The 18,373-nt window shown below is 39.2% G+C and overlaps 1 protein-coding gene across 3 annotated transcripts in view; it reads right to left on the bottom strand.

Moving 5' to 3' along the window:
- Window positions 1–18,373, bottom strand: part of rtn1a (reticulon 1a) — a 47,217-nt gene that overhangs the window by 12,887 nt on the left and 15,957 nt on the right. The window contains exon 1 of one of the 3 annotated variants that reach the window (XM_007247556.3): window positions 7,173–7,574. The exons of 1 other annotated variant lie outside the window; for it this stretch is intronic. In XM_007247556.3, the coding sequence (XP_007247618.3) occupies window positions 7,173–7,221 (49 nt within the window). In that variant the 5' untranslated portion in view covers window positions 7,222–7,574. Of the gene's footprint in view, window positions 1–1,853; window positions 1,955–7,172; window positions 7,575–18,373 lie in introns of those variants that run through there. One more of the 3 variants, XM_007247557.4, reaches the window with a different exon arrangement.

Here is an 18,373-nt window from a genome sequence, read left to right as displayed (position 1 = left end):
GACATAATTCACATGGTGATTGTTTCTGGTCAGTCTGATTACAAATGATATAGCCATTCACATCTCAGATACACATCTGACATAAGAGTCTTCCAGGTTTCTTTGTACAGAGTCATCAGCCCAGATTGAGATAAGACAGCTACTTTTGTTTGCACACAAGCCAAAAGTATCACCTTTATCAATTAGCTTGTCGCATTCTCACCCAAATCGTGCTGACGGGGGATGGTGTGGTCTCACAATAATTGCGTATGGTTTAGCACTGATGCGGGTAATGTGGGCAGAGCTGTTTGCTTTGGTGTTCACACCACAGTAACAATATCGTAATATTGTCTGTGGTTGCCTTTGAATGTGGTTTGAGTGATCTGGTGTAAACGGGGTCAAGCTAAATTCAAAGCATCTTTCCCAACCAGTAAGAATCTCTTAGCACTTGATGTGGCTTGTCTCATCACACTAAACAACCTCACTAGCTAATTGCATGACTTTGTTTCATTTGATCCTATGATCCCACTTAAAGCCCTGGAGCCCTTCTTTGCACGTTTGCACTTTATGTTTGTCTATTGTATTGTTGTTCCATGTTCCATCCATAATTTCTAATTGCACTGTAATGACAGTATAAGCCTCTTGACCTGAGCTGTATCTCCATTAGTTTGTGATCTGGTGTCTTTCCAGCAGGTTATGCGGTAGGGTGTCTACTGGCCAGTCTGGTAGTGGTAATCTCTGCTGGTCGAGTGCCACCTAGTGGACTGGACCCCTGGATATGTGCCCAATAGGCCCATAATGCATTTTGATTTCTCACCAAACTGTCACTTTAAACGTGTAAAAATTTGCACGCTGAAGATGAACAGAAGGTTCTGAGCCGTGGACGACCCTCAGCGTGGGGTCACTCACTCAATATACTTCGGTCTTCATACACAATTCACCAACATTACGGATGATGTGTTGCCATGAGAACCAGCAAATCTTGGCTGGATTGTTCAGAACGGAAACAGAGACCCTTCTGCGGTGGTAATGGTTTGTGACTGGGGTTTTACACCTGCAGCACCGCCAGAACTGCTGAGGGGAATAGACAGTGTGTTTCTTTCTGTGTGTGTGTGTGTGAGGGCTTTAGTCTCCTGAGTGATTCTCCCTTTAGTCCTGCAGTGCTAAATTTAACCCAGCTGAGCTGAGAGGAGGGCAGAAATATCGGCCATTTCAGATCTTCTGCTCTAAGCGAAGATGTGGTTGTGCAGAACGACCAATCGGAGCTGGGTGACCTGGATGCAGATGTCACAGGTGTATGGTTCACGATAAAAACACATTTTTACCACTTTTTAAGCCTTAAATCAACAATATAGACCAGTTAGGAAGCTGCTTACTTGCAAATACACTATTTTTAAGACTTCCAAACCAGAAACATTTCAAAGTATCAGGATTTGAGCTTGCTTGATGATGTTCTTCACGACGATCCTCGGCTAAAGAGCAAGAACCCTTTAACACCTTCAGTATCCACCTCCTCTAAATAGCCTTAAAGTGGCTTAAGCAGACAGCAGCTGCTGTTGTGTACATGCCCATTGGACGTAAAGACACACACACACACACACACACACAAACTTGTACTAATGTACACAAGACCCTCCACAAAGGTAGACTACCCTCTGCCAACACTACACACAGAGACACACAGAGAGGTCAAATGTCAACTATAAAGCTGCAAAAAGGCCATTTGGATTTGGAATTAAACTACGGTACTGCTAATCCAGAACCCAACAAGCAAACACAGTATGCAGTACCATCACACACACACTCACGTTCAATAAACACCACACACATTAAGGCTAATGTGCTAGGCTAACTAAAGAAAGAGAAACACTGACCTGTGCCTGCCATGACTGCAGAGAGAGAGAAAAGAGACAGAGGCAATGGGCGAGCGAGCACACAAAAGAAAAGAGTGAGGGAGGGAGTTAGGGAGGGAGAGAGAGTGGGAGTGAGGGAGGGAGTGAGGAAGGGAGGGGAGTGAATGCTAGCACACTGATATCTCCCACAAATATTGGCTAGCTTCACACACACACACACACACACACACACACACACAGACCTGTGATACCCCACGCTGTGTAGTAACACACTCACTGAAAAAAAGGATCAGACTGAAGGATGCAGACTGAAAGGTAAGAGCTGCACCATATGGACTAAATATCACACTGTGATTGTGCTGCTAGCTTACAATCAGAGCTGTAACGATTAATTGATTCAAACCAATTAAAATCATCTATTAACACTGATTAACTCAAGAAATGCATTATAATAACATGTATCCTGCTGCACCAAGAAACAGAGCTTGATAAAAAAAAGTCAGCGTCACTGCCACGCAAAACCCTACCTACCTACAAAACCAAAAAAAGAAAAAAAAAATCCTTTCATTCTAAATTATTTGGATAATTTCTATTGGTCTATACATCATGAAATTATCAATAAATACAAAGAACAACTTGTTAGGTTCACATTATGCCAAACTGTAAAAGTATATAGTATAATACCTATGATATAAATTGGTTATTGGTAATTGATTTAATACAATACAACAGCCAATACACTACAATAGATATAGGTTCAAATGTCTGTGAACATCTGTTCTAATGAATGCATTCAGCTCCTTTCAGCTGATCAGTTTCATCCACTGCTGACACAGAAGTGCAAATGCACACACGCACACACCTTATCTAGTCCCTGTTAAGAAGTGTTGCCAATAGAATAGGACACTCTGGAGCAGATAAACGTAAATTCTTTGCCACCATATCTAATGACAGGTTTTAAAGGGGTAAAAAGTCCTCCACCACCGAGCTGTGGAGCAATGGAAAGGACTGTGTTCTCTGAAACAATAGTGCTCAATCCAACAGCATACAATAACATCCTGCCTTTATAATGTGTGTATCACTTACTTCTTTGTTTTTAAATCACCAATGAAAATCATGTTCAGGACAAAGTTGAGGCTAATGCTAAAACAGACACACAACAGAAACCCAAATCTCAGAAAAATCCAACATGGGGAGGTATTTGGCTGATACTCAGCATTAAGAGACTCAAATTGGGCATCCCTGCTTAGCTTCGCATTTGGAGGTTGCGTTTAGTGCTTTTTTTTTTACCACACTGCTAGTGGTTAGCATGGAAGCTCAAGTATAGCACATTGCACATTACCTGCATTAGCTTGTGGTTAAGCCACATACTGTGTAGCTCCTGGAATTTATATTATATATTGATTATCGAACAAGAAAGTTCATTCCAATTAAAATAATATATTATGAAGCATTTCAGAACTCCCCCACATCCTCAATCACACACACTCATACACACTTCAAAATGGAGGACATGCATTCGTGCTCTCTTCTGCTTCATGCTGGAGGCTGTCTGTTCAAATGTACATCTGTGTGTGTGTGTGTCTATGTGAGTGTAAAGACAGCTGAACATAGATACTACCAATACATGGAGCTGCAGCAGTGTAGTGTAGCAGATGTGTGTGTATTTGAGAGAGAAATAAAAAGCGAAATGAGAAGGATGGTGATGGTTGCTATAGATACAGTGCTCCATTTCCCCTCTTTTACACACACACACACACACACACACACACACGTCTAAGCTGATGAGAAAGCTCATGAGACACGAAGGAGTCACTGCACCACATACACACACACATACACATAATATGAACAGGGCTTTGGGCCATATTTAAAATAGCATGGGGGGGGTTGCAGTCATTGTGTGTGTGTGTGTGTGTGTGTGTGTGTGTGAGTGAGTGTACCAGTGTTAGAAGTATAAATAGTCTTACTGCCCAGCGTACAAACCATGCCAACACATTTCTCATCCATAGTGAAAGGTCTTTGCCATTGGAGCAGTATATATTACAATATAGACTTTGGTCTTAATCAGCAGATCTTTTTTGTTGTTGTTGGTTTAAGTTTAATAGTGTAGTGCTAACAGCAGGTTTAGATTTACAAACAGAAGTCTTAACTATATTAGCATTGTACCTCAAGTGGATAACTTAAAAAGCTAACTTTTTTCTTGCTTGTTCAGGCACTGTTTTCAAACTTGGATTGTGGACGTGCTGTGAATGTCACATTGTCCATGGTGTAAACTGGCCCAACAACTGTATGGCTGAGCAGTTTTCAGTCTGACAGCCTCGCTGTAGATTTTGTTGACTCTGAGCCTCGAGGGAATATCGTGATTCCAATGCAAAATAGGAAATGGAACCAGAAAGAACAGGAAGTTCCAGCCTCTACAACCAAAGATTACTGTGGTGCAGGAAACAGACGTTACGCCTTTAATTTCTTGTAATTTAGGGCAATTGCTGCGTTATGTCCAGTGTTCTGCAAATAATGTGACATTTTTAGGGCCATATTGGACATCAAGGTTATAATTGGAGGTTAAATAGCTGTCTAATGGGGCACTAAAACAAACAGTCTGATTTCTGCTACTGGATTCAACCTCTAAGAACACCAAGTGTTGCTTGCCCTATACACTGATGAGCCATTACATTAAAACCACCAGCCTAACTTTGTGTAGGTTCCACTTGTGATGCCAAAACATCAGCTTTGATCAGTCAAGATCAGTCAGCTCTGATCGAGACACAGACTCCAAAAGACCTCTGCAGGTGTCCTGTGGTATCTGGAACACCAAGACTGATATCACTGCAGATCTTTTAAACCCTGTAAGTTGTGAGGCCTTGGGTGCCTACGAACCAGTTGCTGTTTTACTGGTTGTCCTTTCTTAATAGAGTTTTGGTAGGTACTGATCACTGCATCCCAAGAACACCCCATTCAATCTGCCAGATGTTCTGAACATAATCTGACCCAGTTGTCTTGCAAATAAAATTTTACAGATGTTGAGATGTTTGTTTACTTCCAGAATCTGCGGGTATTATTCTAAATCTATTCTTCCTTCTGCCTGTTAAATGTTTCTTGTGACACTAGCTGTAGCACAAGCACAATGTATAATCCATCCACCCCCATGTTTAACAGTTGGTGGGATGTACTTGTCATGACCTTTATTCTTTAAACACACCTTTACTTACAATGGCCAAAAAGTTATACTTGAACTTACTTACGTTGAACTTTCAAAATGCATCAGGTTTGGTTAGAAAAGTTGAGGATAAAAGAAGCTGCATAAAGGTCATATTAGTGCAGGCTTTGCTACAGAGTAATATTGTGCATCACAACCATTTACTTGCATTCCAATATTGGATGTCAAATATCAGAAACTAAACATTAAGTTAAACATTTCCAAATTTTACACTTTTAACTGTATTGTTACTATTGTTTGTACTGTCCCAGGTTTTGTGCATCCAAACACCATGCAAACATGTCCACAGATAGAAGTTGGAAAGTACTGTGTAAACTAACTTAATGAGACAAAATCAGAAATAAGTGATAATAAACTGTACAATACTACAGCTTTTACTACTCTTGATGCCCAGAGCAGCCATATTGGATTCTGATTTAAGATTTCCTACTTGGAACTACAAAATTAACCTCAGTTGTACCTTTCTTTATGCAATTTTAACACATTATAAATAAAAAGAGAGCTCTGCTGTTCCTGTCTGGCAGAGGTACTGATGTGACCACGTGTAGTGATTACAATGGCCGGTAATCGAGTTTACCCCCAGCAGATAAAACTGCTTTCATTCTGCTGAATGGAACGATCTAGACACCCAAAGGCCTGCAGCAGGGTGGATGACTGGTGATGGGTGTGGTGTAGGTCTACAGTTGCTAATGCAGTAGCTATGCATTCACAGAACAATAAGGAATATTGTGGAATCCTAGTCAGCCTATTTTTACATATGGTGTGATATTTGTTGGCTTCCAAAAGTCCATAAGTATTTTACAAAATCCATTAATCTCTCCACCAGTAAAACTGAAGGCACTAAAGTTCCATTTGGCACTTTTATGATTTGGAATTCTGTTCTGTGGTGCAATGAAACAACTTTTCAGGCCTTTGGATGGGCTGTATGTCTGGAAGAGGACAAAAAAAGCATATGCCAAAAAGAACACACCCTGGCCACAGTGGCTCAATGATGGTCTAGGACTAATTTGCCTTCTCTGGTACTGAAATCCTGCAGGGTGTGGAGGGCAACATGGATTCAATCCAGTATCAGGAAATCCTAGAAGAAAACCTCATGTCCTTTGTGCCTTCTTTGAGGACCATCACTGGACCATCCAGCAGTAAAATGATCCCAAGCATACCTCAACAATTTTAGCTAGGCTTTTTTTCAGAAGAAGTCCTGGAAGATTATGGAGTGGCCACTGAAAGTGTTAAATTTGAAGTTGTTATATATTTTTGTGTTGAGACATTTAAGCTGTTTTTGTATGACTGGCTTATTACCATAATTTTTTAAATTTTGCTAACAAAACTAATTTTTAATGTGCAAATGTTGCTGCATAGTAAAACAGTGCTCCATTATTTCTGAATATACTAAATCTTCCAGAATGTTTACTTAGATTCCATGTACATTTGGAATGAACTTCTTCTGGTTCCTCCATCTTGGAATGTTAACGCAACATGGGCATGATCTCATAGTAGCATCATGTTATACAGTAGTCATCACCCCAGTGAAGCAGGCTGCAGGGTGGATGACTGATTGTGAGTGGGATGTAGCTCTGCCTTTTATTCTGCGTTAGATGCTCTTCTTGCATTTGCTGAACAATAACCACCCCTCCACCCCCTCCATCCCTCTCTCCCCATCCAAACACACTCAGGTATCAGCGCTGCCTGTAGAGGTGTATGATGTAATCGAGATGGGTGTGACCTGGTTGCCACGGCGACTGGCTGGTCCTGCGTGCTTTCCCTTGCACAAAAACAGCAAGAAAAAAGCCTGCCGCCATGGCAACCTGCCCTGGCAACGAGGAGGAAAACAGCAGGATGGAACCGACCAACCCCATCAGCACCACTACCCAACCCCCCCTCATTCCCTCATCCACCCACCGAGTCCTTTGTCTGTATTCCTTTAGTTATTTCCAATATAAACCAAGCTTATCACAGTCCACACACAGTGTCATGCACATACACACCAAGGCCAAAACACACACACACACACACACACACACTCTCTACAGCCTTATTACAGCCTGAACAATGTCCCAATGCCAAAATGCATATACATGTGTACACCACACACACACACAGAGCAGTAGCAGCAGCAGTACCCTGGCCTTTCCAGCTTCTCCACGAACACTCCTTCTTCCCACAGTCCATGTCTGCACTCGTCCGTACGTCTACCCCCCTCTTTCCTCCTTCTCTTCTTCTGTTGCTTCCGTCTCCTCTTCCTCCTCCTCCTCTTCCCCTTCCTTGCCTTTCCTTTGTCTTTTCACTCCCTCACTATCTCACCACCTCACAACATGAATGGCCAGGGAAGAGCGAGCGAGCAATGGACACAGAGGGGGAGAGAGAGAGAGAGAGAGAGAGAGAGAGAGAGAAAGAGGGAGGAGGAGGGAGTCTAATGCGATGCTAGCTGGAGAATGATAAACTGGTGATACAAACAGGGAGGGAGAGAGGTGCAGGAGGAGAGAGAGGGTAGAGCAAGATAGAGAGAGAGAGGGAGCAAGAGAGTGAGAGAGAATGAGACGGAGAAGGGAGAGAGGGAGAGAGAGATCACATGGTAAACACTGCAGTCTGCACTGCAGCCACTGGTGAGCTGAGTGAACTGGTGGGAGGGTTTTTAAAGGGGGAAAAGCTTCATAATAAAAGCCCCACAACGGCCCCCTCACTTTCTATTTCTGTCTCTCTCTCTGAATATTTATTCATTTCTCCCTCCATCTCTTTCTCTCTCTGTTTCTCTACCTGTTCTCTTTCCCCCTCTCACTCTCTCACTTTCTCTCTCTGTCTATTACTATCTGGTCCTCTCTATCTCTCTATCTCTCACAATAACTATTTGTTCCTCCATCCATCTGTATTACAATCTGTTCCCCTCTCACTCTCTCTCTCTCTCTCTCTATTACTATATGTGTCTCTCTTGCTATTACTATCTGTTTCTTAATCCATCTCTATTAAAGTCTGTTCCTTTCACTCTATTACTATCCATTTCTCCATTACTCTCCGTTTCTCCCCTCTATATCTCTCTATTAGTATCTGTTCCCCCCTTTCTCTGTATTACTATGTCTGTTCCTCTCTCTCCTTTACTTTCCCCCTATCTACCAATTCTATATTTCTATCTCCATATTACTATCTGTTCCCATCTCTCTCTCTCTCTCTCTCTCTCTCTCTCTCTCTCTCTCTCTCTCTCTCTTTCTCTTTCGCTCTCTCACACACACACACTCTGAACTCCTCCTGTTGTTTATATTTGTCCCCCTGTCTGTGCCATCACTGTCAACACAAGGGTGTGGTTCACAACAGTGCAGTTATTATATATTTATTTTCCTACTGGCATCACACTTGCTTCATTGCCTTAAATGTTCCAGATTACATTGTGGGTAATGTAGTCTCTTTTTCCAGAGAGACTATTTAAAGCATTTGATTGTAGAACCCAATACAGTCATACCTTTACAATTATCAGCTAATATACCTAAATTGTAAACACAAACACATGGATTAGGGTGTGTACATACAAGGGATGTAAGAAAATATGGATATATCAAAGTATTAAAATATGTTATTTTGCCACTATCACTGTACAAATAATTTTTTTATTTTTAATTATTAGTATTAGCATTAAAGTCAGAGATTTGGATTTTATAAAAATTATAGGATTTCTTTTTTAATATGATATTTTTTTCTTAATCATGTACGCAAAATTATAAACACTGTATCGGAATACGAAACATATCGCCAAGTTATTGCCAATACACAGCTCTAGTGAATACTTACATATGTGAACTACAAGGCTAACAGAGCTAAAAATATTCATTTGAACCCTCAACTTTACTAATACGTTAGTCTGTTCTAAATAACAACATCTACAAAAAAGTATTTACAAAAGTGTATGATGAATTATAACCAAGCTAATTGGTAATATCACAAGCCTCATAGCACCAGTGTGAAACAACATGCACTAAACTCTCTGAACTGATCAACTACATGTGGTAAAAAAAAACTGGTGAAAATATGTTTTTGGCTTAAGATTCGGTTTATTCATGATTTCAGATAAAATGAGTTTCATAGCTTAAAAATAATTAACTGCTGAGTGGTTTTATGTAATTGAAAGTAAATTTAAATAATGGTATTTTTTAATAATATAATATAATATAATATAATATAATATAATATAATATTATTTAATATAATATAATATAATAAATTATGTTGCATTGTTTACACTGATGCACTGAAAAATAATCAGTTTAATTTTGTGCACACCATCCACCACACTGGCTTGAGTGCTGAATCACTGTATTTATGAATAAACCAAATTATTTATAGACTAAATATGTTTATTTTTCAGCATTCTTTCTCTCTCTCTCTTATGCACTCTCTCTCATCCCTCCCTAAAATCTCTCGCCACGGCCACAGCCAATCATACCTCAAGATGTCAGCCTAAGCCCATTCCCCATCGGTGTTGCTATAGCAACAGCAGGGCCTGAGCAATCTGGTGTGTGTGTGTGTGTGTGCTGGGAATGGTTTCCATCTGCCTTACATAACCTGAAATGGTATTTTAGACTAAGCGTAAATGCTTAATTATTTCCATGCTAATCAGGTGTGTGTGTGTGTGTGTTTGGTAAAAAAAAAAAAATCACTTCAGTGCTTAAAATTGAAAACAGGTCTTTTGTCGCCCCCTACTGGCTGAAATGAAAATAGTTAAAGAAGCAATGACCTGTTTTTCTGTATTCCAGAAGCTTCAGTGTGTGTATGAGTGTGTGTGTGTGTGTGTGTTTGGTAGTGCAGGGGAGAGAGAAATAGAGAAAGAAAGAATGAGAGAGAGAGAGAGAGAGAGAGACAGAGACAATGGTTGCTGCCATGGTGAGATTGTTACATCATCAAAAACTGTGTACAGTCTGGCTGTCTATCAGCAGAAACAGTATTTATGCAGTGAAACAAATCTGAGTGAATACATATGTGACATTACATATGTATATACACATATATATGGTGCATAATAGTACATACAGATGCTTACTGTATATGGGCTTGTATGCCCTGAACAGCACGCGCACACACACCCACACACACACACACACACCTCTGTGCCTTTGCTCACGCTCCACACTGTGGCATCTTTTTGCCTCCTGAGTGATTACAGGCCCCAGATGGCTCACAGTAACTCAGTCTGCCTCACACATAGCGCTGGCTGCAAACACACTGCTGGGGGGAAGGGTGTGTTTCTGAGGGTCAGCTGATTCATCTGTGTCTGAGGATTTACAGTCATATTACTGTGGCATAATATCAACATGCTCCATACACCCCTTAGACTATGTGTAGTCTGTAGACTGTATATAGCCTATATACTTCTACTTTATATAGTCTATACACAGACCGGCCACAATAACTACAATCGTTGGTATAATGCCCCAGAATACACTGTCGTAATTGATATTATTATTTATCAATATAATGATAAAATAATAGCACAATGATGCAGATCATCAGGGCTCCCAAACCTGATCTTTAATCATAATAATCTTAATAAGATAATCTTTCATTATCATGACTGGCCCATATATACAGTCCATATAATCCTTACACTTAATATATTCTACAGGGGTTGGACAAAGAAACTGAAACACCTGTCATTTTAGTGTGGGAGGTTTCATGGCTGATTTGGTGCAGCCTGGTGGCCAATCTTCATTAATTGCACATTATTGCACCAGTAAAAGCAGAGTGTGACGGTCCAATTAGCAGCGTAAGAGCACAGTTTTGCTAGAAATATTGCAATACACACAACATTATGGGTGACATACCAGAGTTCAAAAGAGGACAAATTGTTGGTGCACGGCTTGCTGGCGCATCTGTGACCAAGACAGCAAGTCTTTGTGATGCATCAAGAGCCATGGTATCCAGGGTAATGTCAGCATTAACCACCAAGAAGAACCAACCACATCCAACAGGATTAACTGTGGCACCAGAGGAAGCTGTCTGAAAGGGATGTTCGGGTGCTAACCCGGATTGTATCCAAAAAACATAAAACCACGGCTGCCCAAATCACAGCAGAATTCAATGTGCACCTCAACTCTCCTGTTTCCACTAGAACTGTCCGTCAAGACAATAAATTACTGTGGTCTGAAACCAGGTGATTCAGTTTCATTGTCCAACCCCTGTATATGCTCCTTATACTCCATAAAACATTAAGTCAATGTACACTACCAGGTAAAAGTTTTAGAACAGTTTTTTTTCTGTTTATTTTTGCCATCTCTTCAGGTCCAGTGAATAACCTATCCTGAAATTGTACAAAATTCAGTGAATGTATATGGTAGAAAAGTTAGCAAAATTTGTATACTGTTAAAAAAAGGGGGGGTAATTGGTTAACAATTTACAGCTGGTTTGGAACTAAGCTGAGCTTTGGAAATTAATGCAAAAATTAGGAATTTAAAAACTCTTTGTCTGTAGTAAAGCAGTTTTGGGACAGATTGTGTTACTGCAGATTTAGATAGAAGCAACATAAGAAAGTTTTTTCATTTGACTGTACCTCTTTCACTCGCTACTGCAGCATTTACACACTTACACACAGCACATTTACCTCATATTAACTAGAAAAAGACACAAAAACACAGATAGCTCTGTAACTATAAATTATGTTATGTAATAAGAAAAGTTTGGGAGAAGGACCACGCCCGAACTCTACGTTCTAACTCCACCCCGTATCAATCAACCATCCTATAAATACCTCCCATAACTAACTACCTCTTGTGACGAAAGTTCGCAACCCACCTCCTCCCCAACAACCCCCTTTTTCTACTCTTCCACTTATTATTAAATAAAAGGGGGTTATATTACATGCACGCTTCTTCAAGCACACAGTTCAGAATTACAGCCCAAATTTCCCTGAGTTTCCCCCGTTTTCCTTCTTCTTTCTCTACTTTTTTAGGCGTGGTCCGCACTTAGCAAACTAAAGTTTAAGTCTTTACAGAAATTACAGCAGACTATACTTTATATAATACATGTAGTCCTTATGCTATATATATATATATATATATATATATATATATATATATATATATATATATATATATATATATATATATATATTAATCCATATAATCTGTACACACCTTAATTCCTTATAGTGTATAAAGTCCACATAGTCCATATAGATCCAGCTCTGTATAGGCTATACACTCCTCTGTGTATATACAGCTCTGTATAGGCTATACACTCCTTTATCCAGTCTATATAGTACATATAGTCTTTACACTCTATATGGTTTTTGCACTTGATGTAGCCTATACACCTTATACACATCATATAAAGTGCATAGTCCATATACTCTTAACAGTTCATACACTCCTTATTGCTTATACACCCCATACACTTCATATATAGTGTACAGTTCATTGAGTGATGTGAAAAAGTATTTTACCCCCTTCATGATTTCGTAACCTTTTGCATGTTCGTCACTCTCAAATGTTACAGATCAAACAAATGTAAATATTCGTCAAAGACAACACAAGTAAACACAAAATGCAGTTTTTCCATTAAGGTTTTTATTTTTAAGGTGGAAAAAAATCCAAACCTTCATGATCCTGTGTAAAAAAGTGATTGCCCCCTAAACATAATAACTGGTTGGGCCACCCTTAACAGCAATGACTGCAATCAAGAATTTGTGGTGAGTTGCAATGAGTTTTTTTGGAGCGCTGTGGCTCCACTCATTTTTCCAGTTTTGGGTTTGGGAGCATAAACCATCTTTTTAAGGTCATGCCACAGCATCTCAATAGGATTCAGGTCAAGACTTTGACTAGGACACTCATACGTCTTCACTTTGTTTTTCTTTACCCATTCAGAGGTGGACTTGCTGGTGTGTTTTGGATCATTGTCCTGCTGCAGAACCCAAGTTTGTTTCAGCTTGAGGTCACAAACAGATGGCCGGACATTCTCCTTCAGGACTTTTTAGTAGAGAGATTTATGGATCCATTTATCACAGCAAGTCTTCCAGGTCTTAAAGCAGCAAAACATCTTCAGACAATCACACTACCATCAGTATATTTTACTGTTGGTATGATGCTTTTTTTAAATGCTTTGTTGTTTTTACACCAGATGTAATGGGACACATACCTTCCACAAAGTTTAAATTTTGTCTCATCAGTCCACAGAGTATTTTCCCAAAAGTTTTGGCCATCATCAAGATGTTTTATTGCAAATTTGACGAGCCTTAATGGTAATTTTGTTTAGCAGAGGTTTTCGTCTTGGCACTCCATACAGGTCATTTCTGCCTAGTCTTTTTCTTATGGTGGAGTCATGAACTCTGCCTTTAACTGAGGAAAGTGAGGCCTGCAGTTCTTTGGATGTTGTTGTGGGGTCTTTTTTTGACCTCTTGGATGAGTCGGCGCTGCGCTCTTGGGGTAATTTTGGTCGGCTGGCCACTTCTAGGAATGTTTACCCCTGTTCCACGTTTTCGCCATTTGTGGATAATGGTTCTTACTGTGGTTCACTGGAGTCCCAAAATTTTAGAAATGGCTTTATAAACTTTTACCAGACTAATAAATCTCAATTACTTTCTTTCTCATTTGTTCCTGAATTTCTTTGGATATTTGCATGATGTCTAGCTTTAGAGTATCTTTTGGTGTACTTTGCTTTTTTAGGCAGGTTGTATTTAAGTAATTTCTTGATTAAGAACAGGAGTGGCAGTAATCAGTCCTGGGTGTGTCTAGAGAAAATGAACTTTAGTTATGTTTTAATTGGGGGGCAAACACTCTTTCACACAGGACCATGTATGTTTGGATTTTCTTCTCCGTTAATAATATTGTCTTTTACTAATAATATATAAGAGTGACAAACATGAAAAAAAAAATTAGAAACCATAAAGGGGCAAACACCTTTTCACACCACTGTATATTATCTACAATCCATACACTCTATATAGTCTATACACATCTTACACAATGTATAGAGTATAAAGTCCACAGTCTATAAAATCTACATAGTTCATACACTACTTACATTCCATAGTCTATATAGTGTATGATTGTGTATATGCAAATGTATATATCTGTAATATATTCTGGCTCTGTAAGTTATTCTTTGTTGTGGCTTGCTGTTTTTTGTAGGGGACTTTTGTAAATGAACCACTAGAAGGAGCCCAAAGTCTGGCTTATCCTTTTCATTTATTCCCATTGATCACAGCTCACATACACACACAGTGCAGGATCTTCATTGATGCAGTAAGGACAATTCACGCTGATCAGCTCTTCACAGGAAGAGCCCATTCAGAACATTTACTCTGAACATTTACTCTGATCAGTGGTGCACAGTGGACACAAATCTTAATCTAAACTATTCTAATTTCCTTTCCTGTCTCGTTCAGTAAATTTGATTTAGGTCTAATGTGTTTCAGGAATGGTCTGTGCTGGGCCTGGCCTGTTTTCTGCTTTTAAACGAGCTGTGAGGTCAGAGAGAGAGAGTCTGTTGTATAGATGTGTGCAATACTGACAAAAATCTAAATCTATAAAATTTCTGTAATTTTGTTGAGAACCATAATAAACAATTTTTTTGCATTATATAAAGCTGATGTCCATAAGTTTTGGTATTTAGAGCCCTCTCTGGTGAGAATGGGTAATTGCAACGAACATGTGCAAGAATCATTTTAAACTGGGTTGGTGTGATGCGGTCTCCTTTCAGAGCGGATAAATCCGATTCCAGGTTATGTTCAGTCAGAGAAAAGCATGCTCAGTCAAAAACTTTACTTCAACTACACACCTTGTTTTTACTATAGTAAAATATACTCTATATTGTTATAGAGTAAATGAGCTACTGAGCTCTGAGTTTTCCCTTCTGAAGTCTTTGCTCCACCAGCCGCTCGCGTTCAGTAAAACTGAGCCGGATCCTCTTTTAGAGGCTGTACGTGTGACATAAGTACATAAAGACGTGTGACCCCAGTTTTTAGGATGAATATATTAGGCTTAGCAGGGATGGACATTCCACAATATTCTATTCCTTCTCCACTCAGAAATGCTTCTGCTTTCAGTTTAGAAACAAAATAATACAGACTGTCACTTTAAAAATGTGTATATAAAAGACATATACTATTCTAAATGATAATAACAATAATTACTAAATATAATATTAAAAGGAATATATTCAGGGCAAGTATTTAATTACAATGAAATGAACAATGCAAATATCAAATATTGCTTGAATGTGTAAACAATGTGGCCTACCTGATAAGCTTTTAATAATAGCTGTATGAATGTAAATAAAAGAATCCGTGTTAGATTGGCCAAATAAATATAGAATATATTTACATTAGTTGTGTCACTTAAAAATGTATTGTATTAATCACAAGAATATTCTGTGATTAATCATGATTAAAATCATTATTAGATTTGTTTAAATGCTTGTAGGTTTCTAAGTTTTGCTAGCTTCAGCTCCAAGCTCCGCCATTATTGTACTGATAATGACAGACTTATATACATAGACTCCACATAGCGTAGCAGCCGGCGCCAAGAGGCACATAAATACACACATAGTACAATGATGGCTAGCCTTATGGGATGTAAACAGTGATTTTTACTGTTACTTGTGCTCTTTTTAAGTTATTAATGCCTCATTTTAAATGTCAGGGCACTCCGGATTCTAGCAAGGAGGTGTGGAGCTACTTTGAGCTGCTGGATAACGGTGGAAAAAGCGATTTATCGGGGCAAATTATGCCCCGTGTCACCCAGTCTGAAGGGTGTTTGGACAAACTGTTAACATTTCTGAATCTCAGAACGCTGTGGTAGAACAGAGGTGTGCTATTCATCAAAGTTAAGTACTTTTTATCATGTTTTACTACACCAAAAGTCCATTTTACAACAGAGTTCTCCTTTAAGGTCATGAATTGTAGATTGTAAGCTCAGCAATGCTTGTAAAATCATGTTGTTTCTTCACCAAGATTTTGCATGAAAGGAATTCACTACACCAACCATAACATCAAAACCAGCCACGGGTCCAATCAGATTATTTGCCCTCTGACACAAGCACACATCTGATAAGAGGCAGTTTCCCTGGGTTGATCCTGCAGTAAGAAGCGTAGAAGCGTACCAGAGTGAGAAAGGAATGCATGTTGCTAATCTTCATTAAAACTAGGCCTGTTTTAAAACATTTATTATCGAGTTATCATATGGTAAATGAACATGACAGCAACAACTATTGCTGCCCTCGATATTGGTTGCTGCGTTCACACACACTACAGTTTTACTGCTGCTGTAGTCTTTAATCTGCTGCTCACATCATTTAATCAAGCAATACACAGACATCTCAAATGCTATTTACCTTATCTGACTCAAACTCCACCAGAGCTTCCATGGTCTCAGCACCCTTAACCTGCCCCACACTAAGAAAAAGTCCTAATAGGTTTCACTTTAGCAAACAGCTCCATTAACATAACACATCCCTGCTCTGTATATGATCTGTATACGTCAAAGTGGCAGTTCATATTATTCTGTTTCTAAACTGAAGGCAGAAGCATTTTTGAGTGGAGAAGGGATAAAATATTGTGTTTAATGGTATGAGTGTGCTGCAACGACCATCTCTGCTAAGACTTATATATGTATTCTAAAAACTGGGGTGTGGGGTCGCTTTTTGTGGGAGTTCTTCTGGCCACGTCACACATCTTTACTTACTTACGTCACATGTACAGCCTCTAAAAGAGGATTAGGCTCAGTTTTACTGAACGTGAGTGGCTGGTGGAGCAATGGAGACTTCAGAAGGGGAAACTCGGAGCTCAGTAGCTCATTCGCTCGTAGTAAAAAACAAAGTGTGTATTTGAAGTGGAGTTTTTGACTGAGCTCTCTCTCTCTCTCTCTCTCTAACTGAACATAACATGGAATCGGATTCATCCGCTTTAAAAAGAGACCGCATCACATCGCCCAGTTTAAAATGATTCTTCCACATGCCTGGTACAATTACCCTTCTCACCAGAGAGAGCCCTAAATCCCAAAACTTAAGGACATCAGCTTTAAAAATGATCTGTTAAGTGACTCCAAAACACTGATCCTCTGAGGATATCTCATTATATTAGTGGCATTAAATTATTTTCAAGTTAAAATAAAATTGTCTATTGCGATAAAACATAGGACAATTTATTGTGAATTAAAAAAGTTACTGTGTCCAGCCTACCCATAACTGATAACTCATAATTCTGTTCCATTGTCCAATATACACCCATGCTGAATAGCACTGCCCATGCGGACTGATATGGTAAAATGTATGGTATGGGAGGACCATCCAACCTACTTAAAGAGAGACTTTTATGATCTCTGAGACTCCCAGCAACGGGTGTACATGGACTTTTTTGATGCGGATCAAATCAACAAGTCAGCAGGAATCACAAACAATGTGAATACCAATTAAAAATCTGTGGAAACTGTTAATGCTTGGTTCAAATATAACCACACTCCAACACACTCAGCGAAGAAAAAGACAAACTGATTTTATTGATATTACTAATAATTAAACTAAAATCAGCAGCATGGGATTAAAATTAATACCTAATGAATGAATGTGGGGTTCATCAACATTGTCAACTACTATACTAAAAAAAAAAACGTTAGAATCACAGCTAACAAGCTCCAAGCATGTTGTCTCTGAGTGTTAGCTTAGCTAACATAAGCAAGGCTAGCTGCTGTGTCTCTCAGCATCTTGACTTTAACCTGAGGCCTGCTCTTAACACTGCGGTTAACCTGCTATTCTACGCTTTTTCAGTTTAGAAAAACCTATGTATATAATACAAATCACAGCGAACACTTTATCATCTAAACAGTCCACAGACTGTCAATAACAATCAGCTAAAATCCACTCATTTCCAGAATTAAATCCCAGTATAAATCCCACAGCAGACAAGCTTTTTCCCTGACCCAGGTCTGCTTGCTCTGTGGGTTGGTCAAATGTGAGTTGTTTTTGAGCCGATGAGCGGTCCAGAAATTCAGTCTGTGGGTATGCTGAAATGGTCTGGAGTTTGATTGTAATTCACTTCTGTTGCAGTCTGCTGCAAGTGTGGACTCATTAACATCATTCTGATATCAAACAGCATCTATTAATTAATCTCAAAATCAGTTAGCATCCAAGCTAACACCCTCCAGTCCTTACTCCTGAGTTTAACTGTTAACTAGCAATGAGCAGGCATATTTTACTATTATAGAGCAACATAATTTAGCTATTAATGTAAAGTGTCGATGTTCATTTAAGACACATTTGAGTAGTCTAGAATCTCCTAAAATCCTCTGGTATGTGTTTCCAGCTTCTATAATAGTTTTGTAATTTTCAGGTGAATGAAAGTGCAGCTATA

The sequence above is a fragment of the Astyanax mexicanus genome, chromosome 7 (genome assembly GCF_023375975.1).
Source record: "Astyanax mexicanus isolate ESR-SI-001 chromosome 7, AstMex3_surface, whole genome shotgun sequence".
Classification (NCBI taxonomy): Eukaryota; Metazoa; Chordata; class Actinopteri; order Characiformes; family Acestrorhamphidae; genus Astyanax; species Astyanax mexicanus.
The sequence above is the reverse complement of the archived record's forward strand: the minus strand, read 5'-3'. Positions and strand labels throughout refer to the sequence as shown.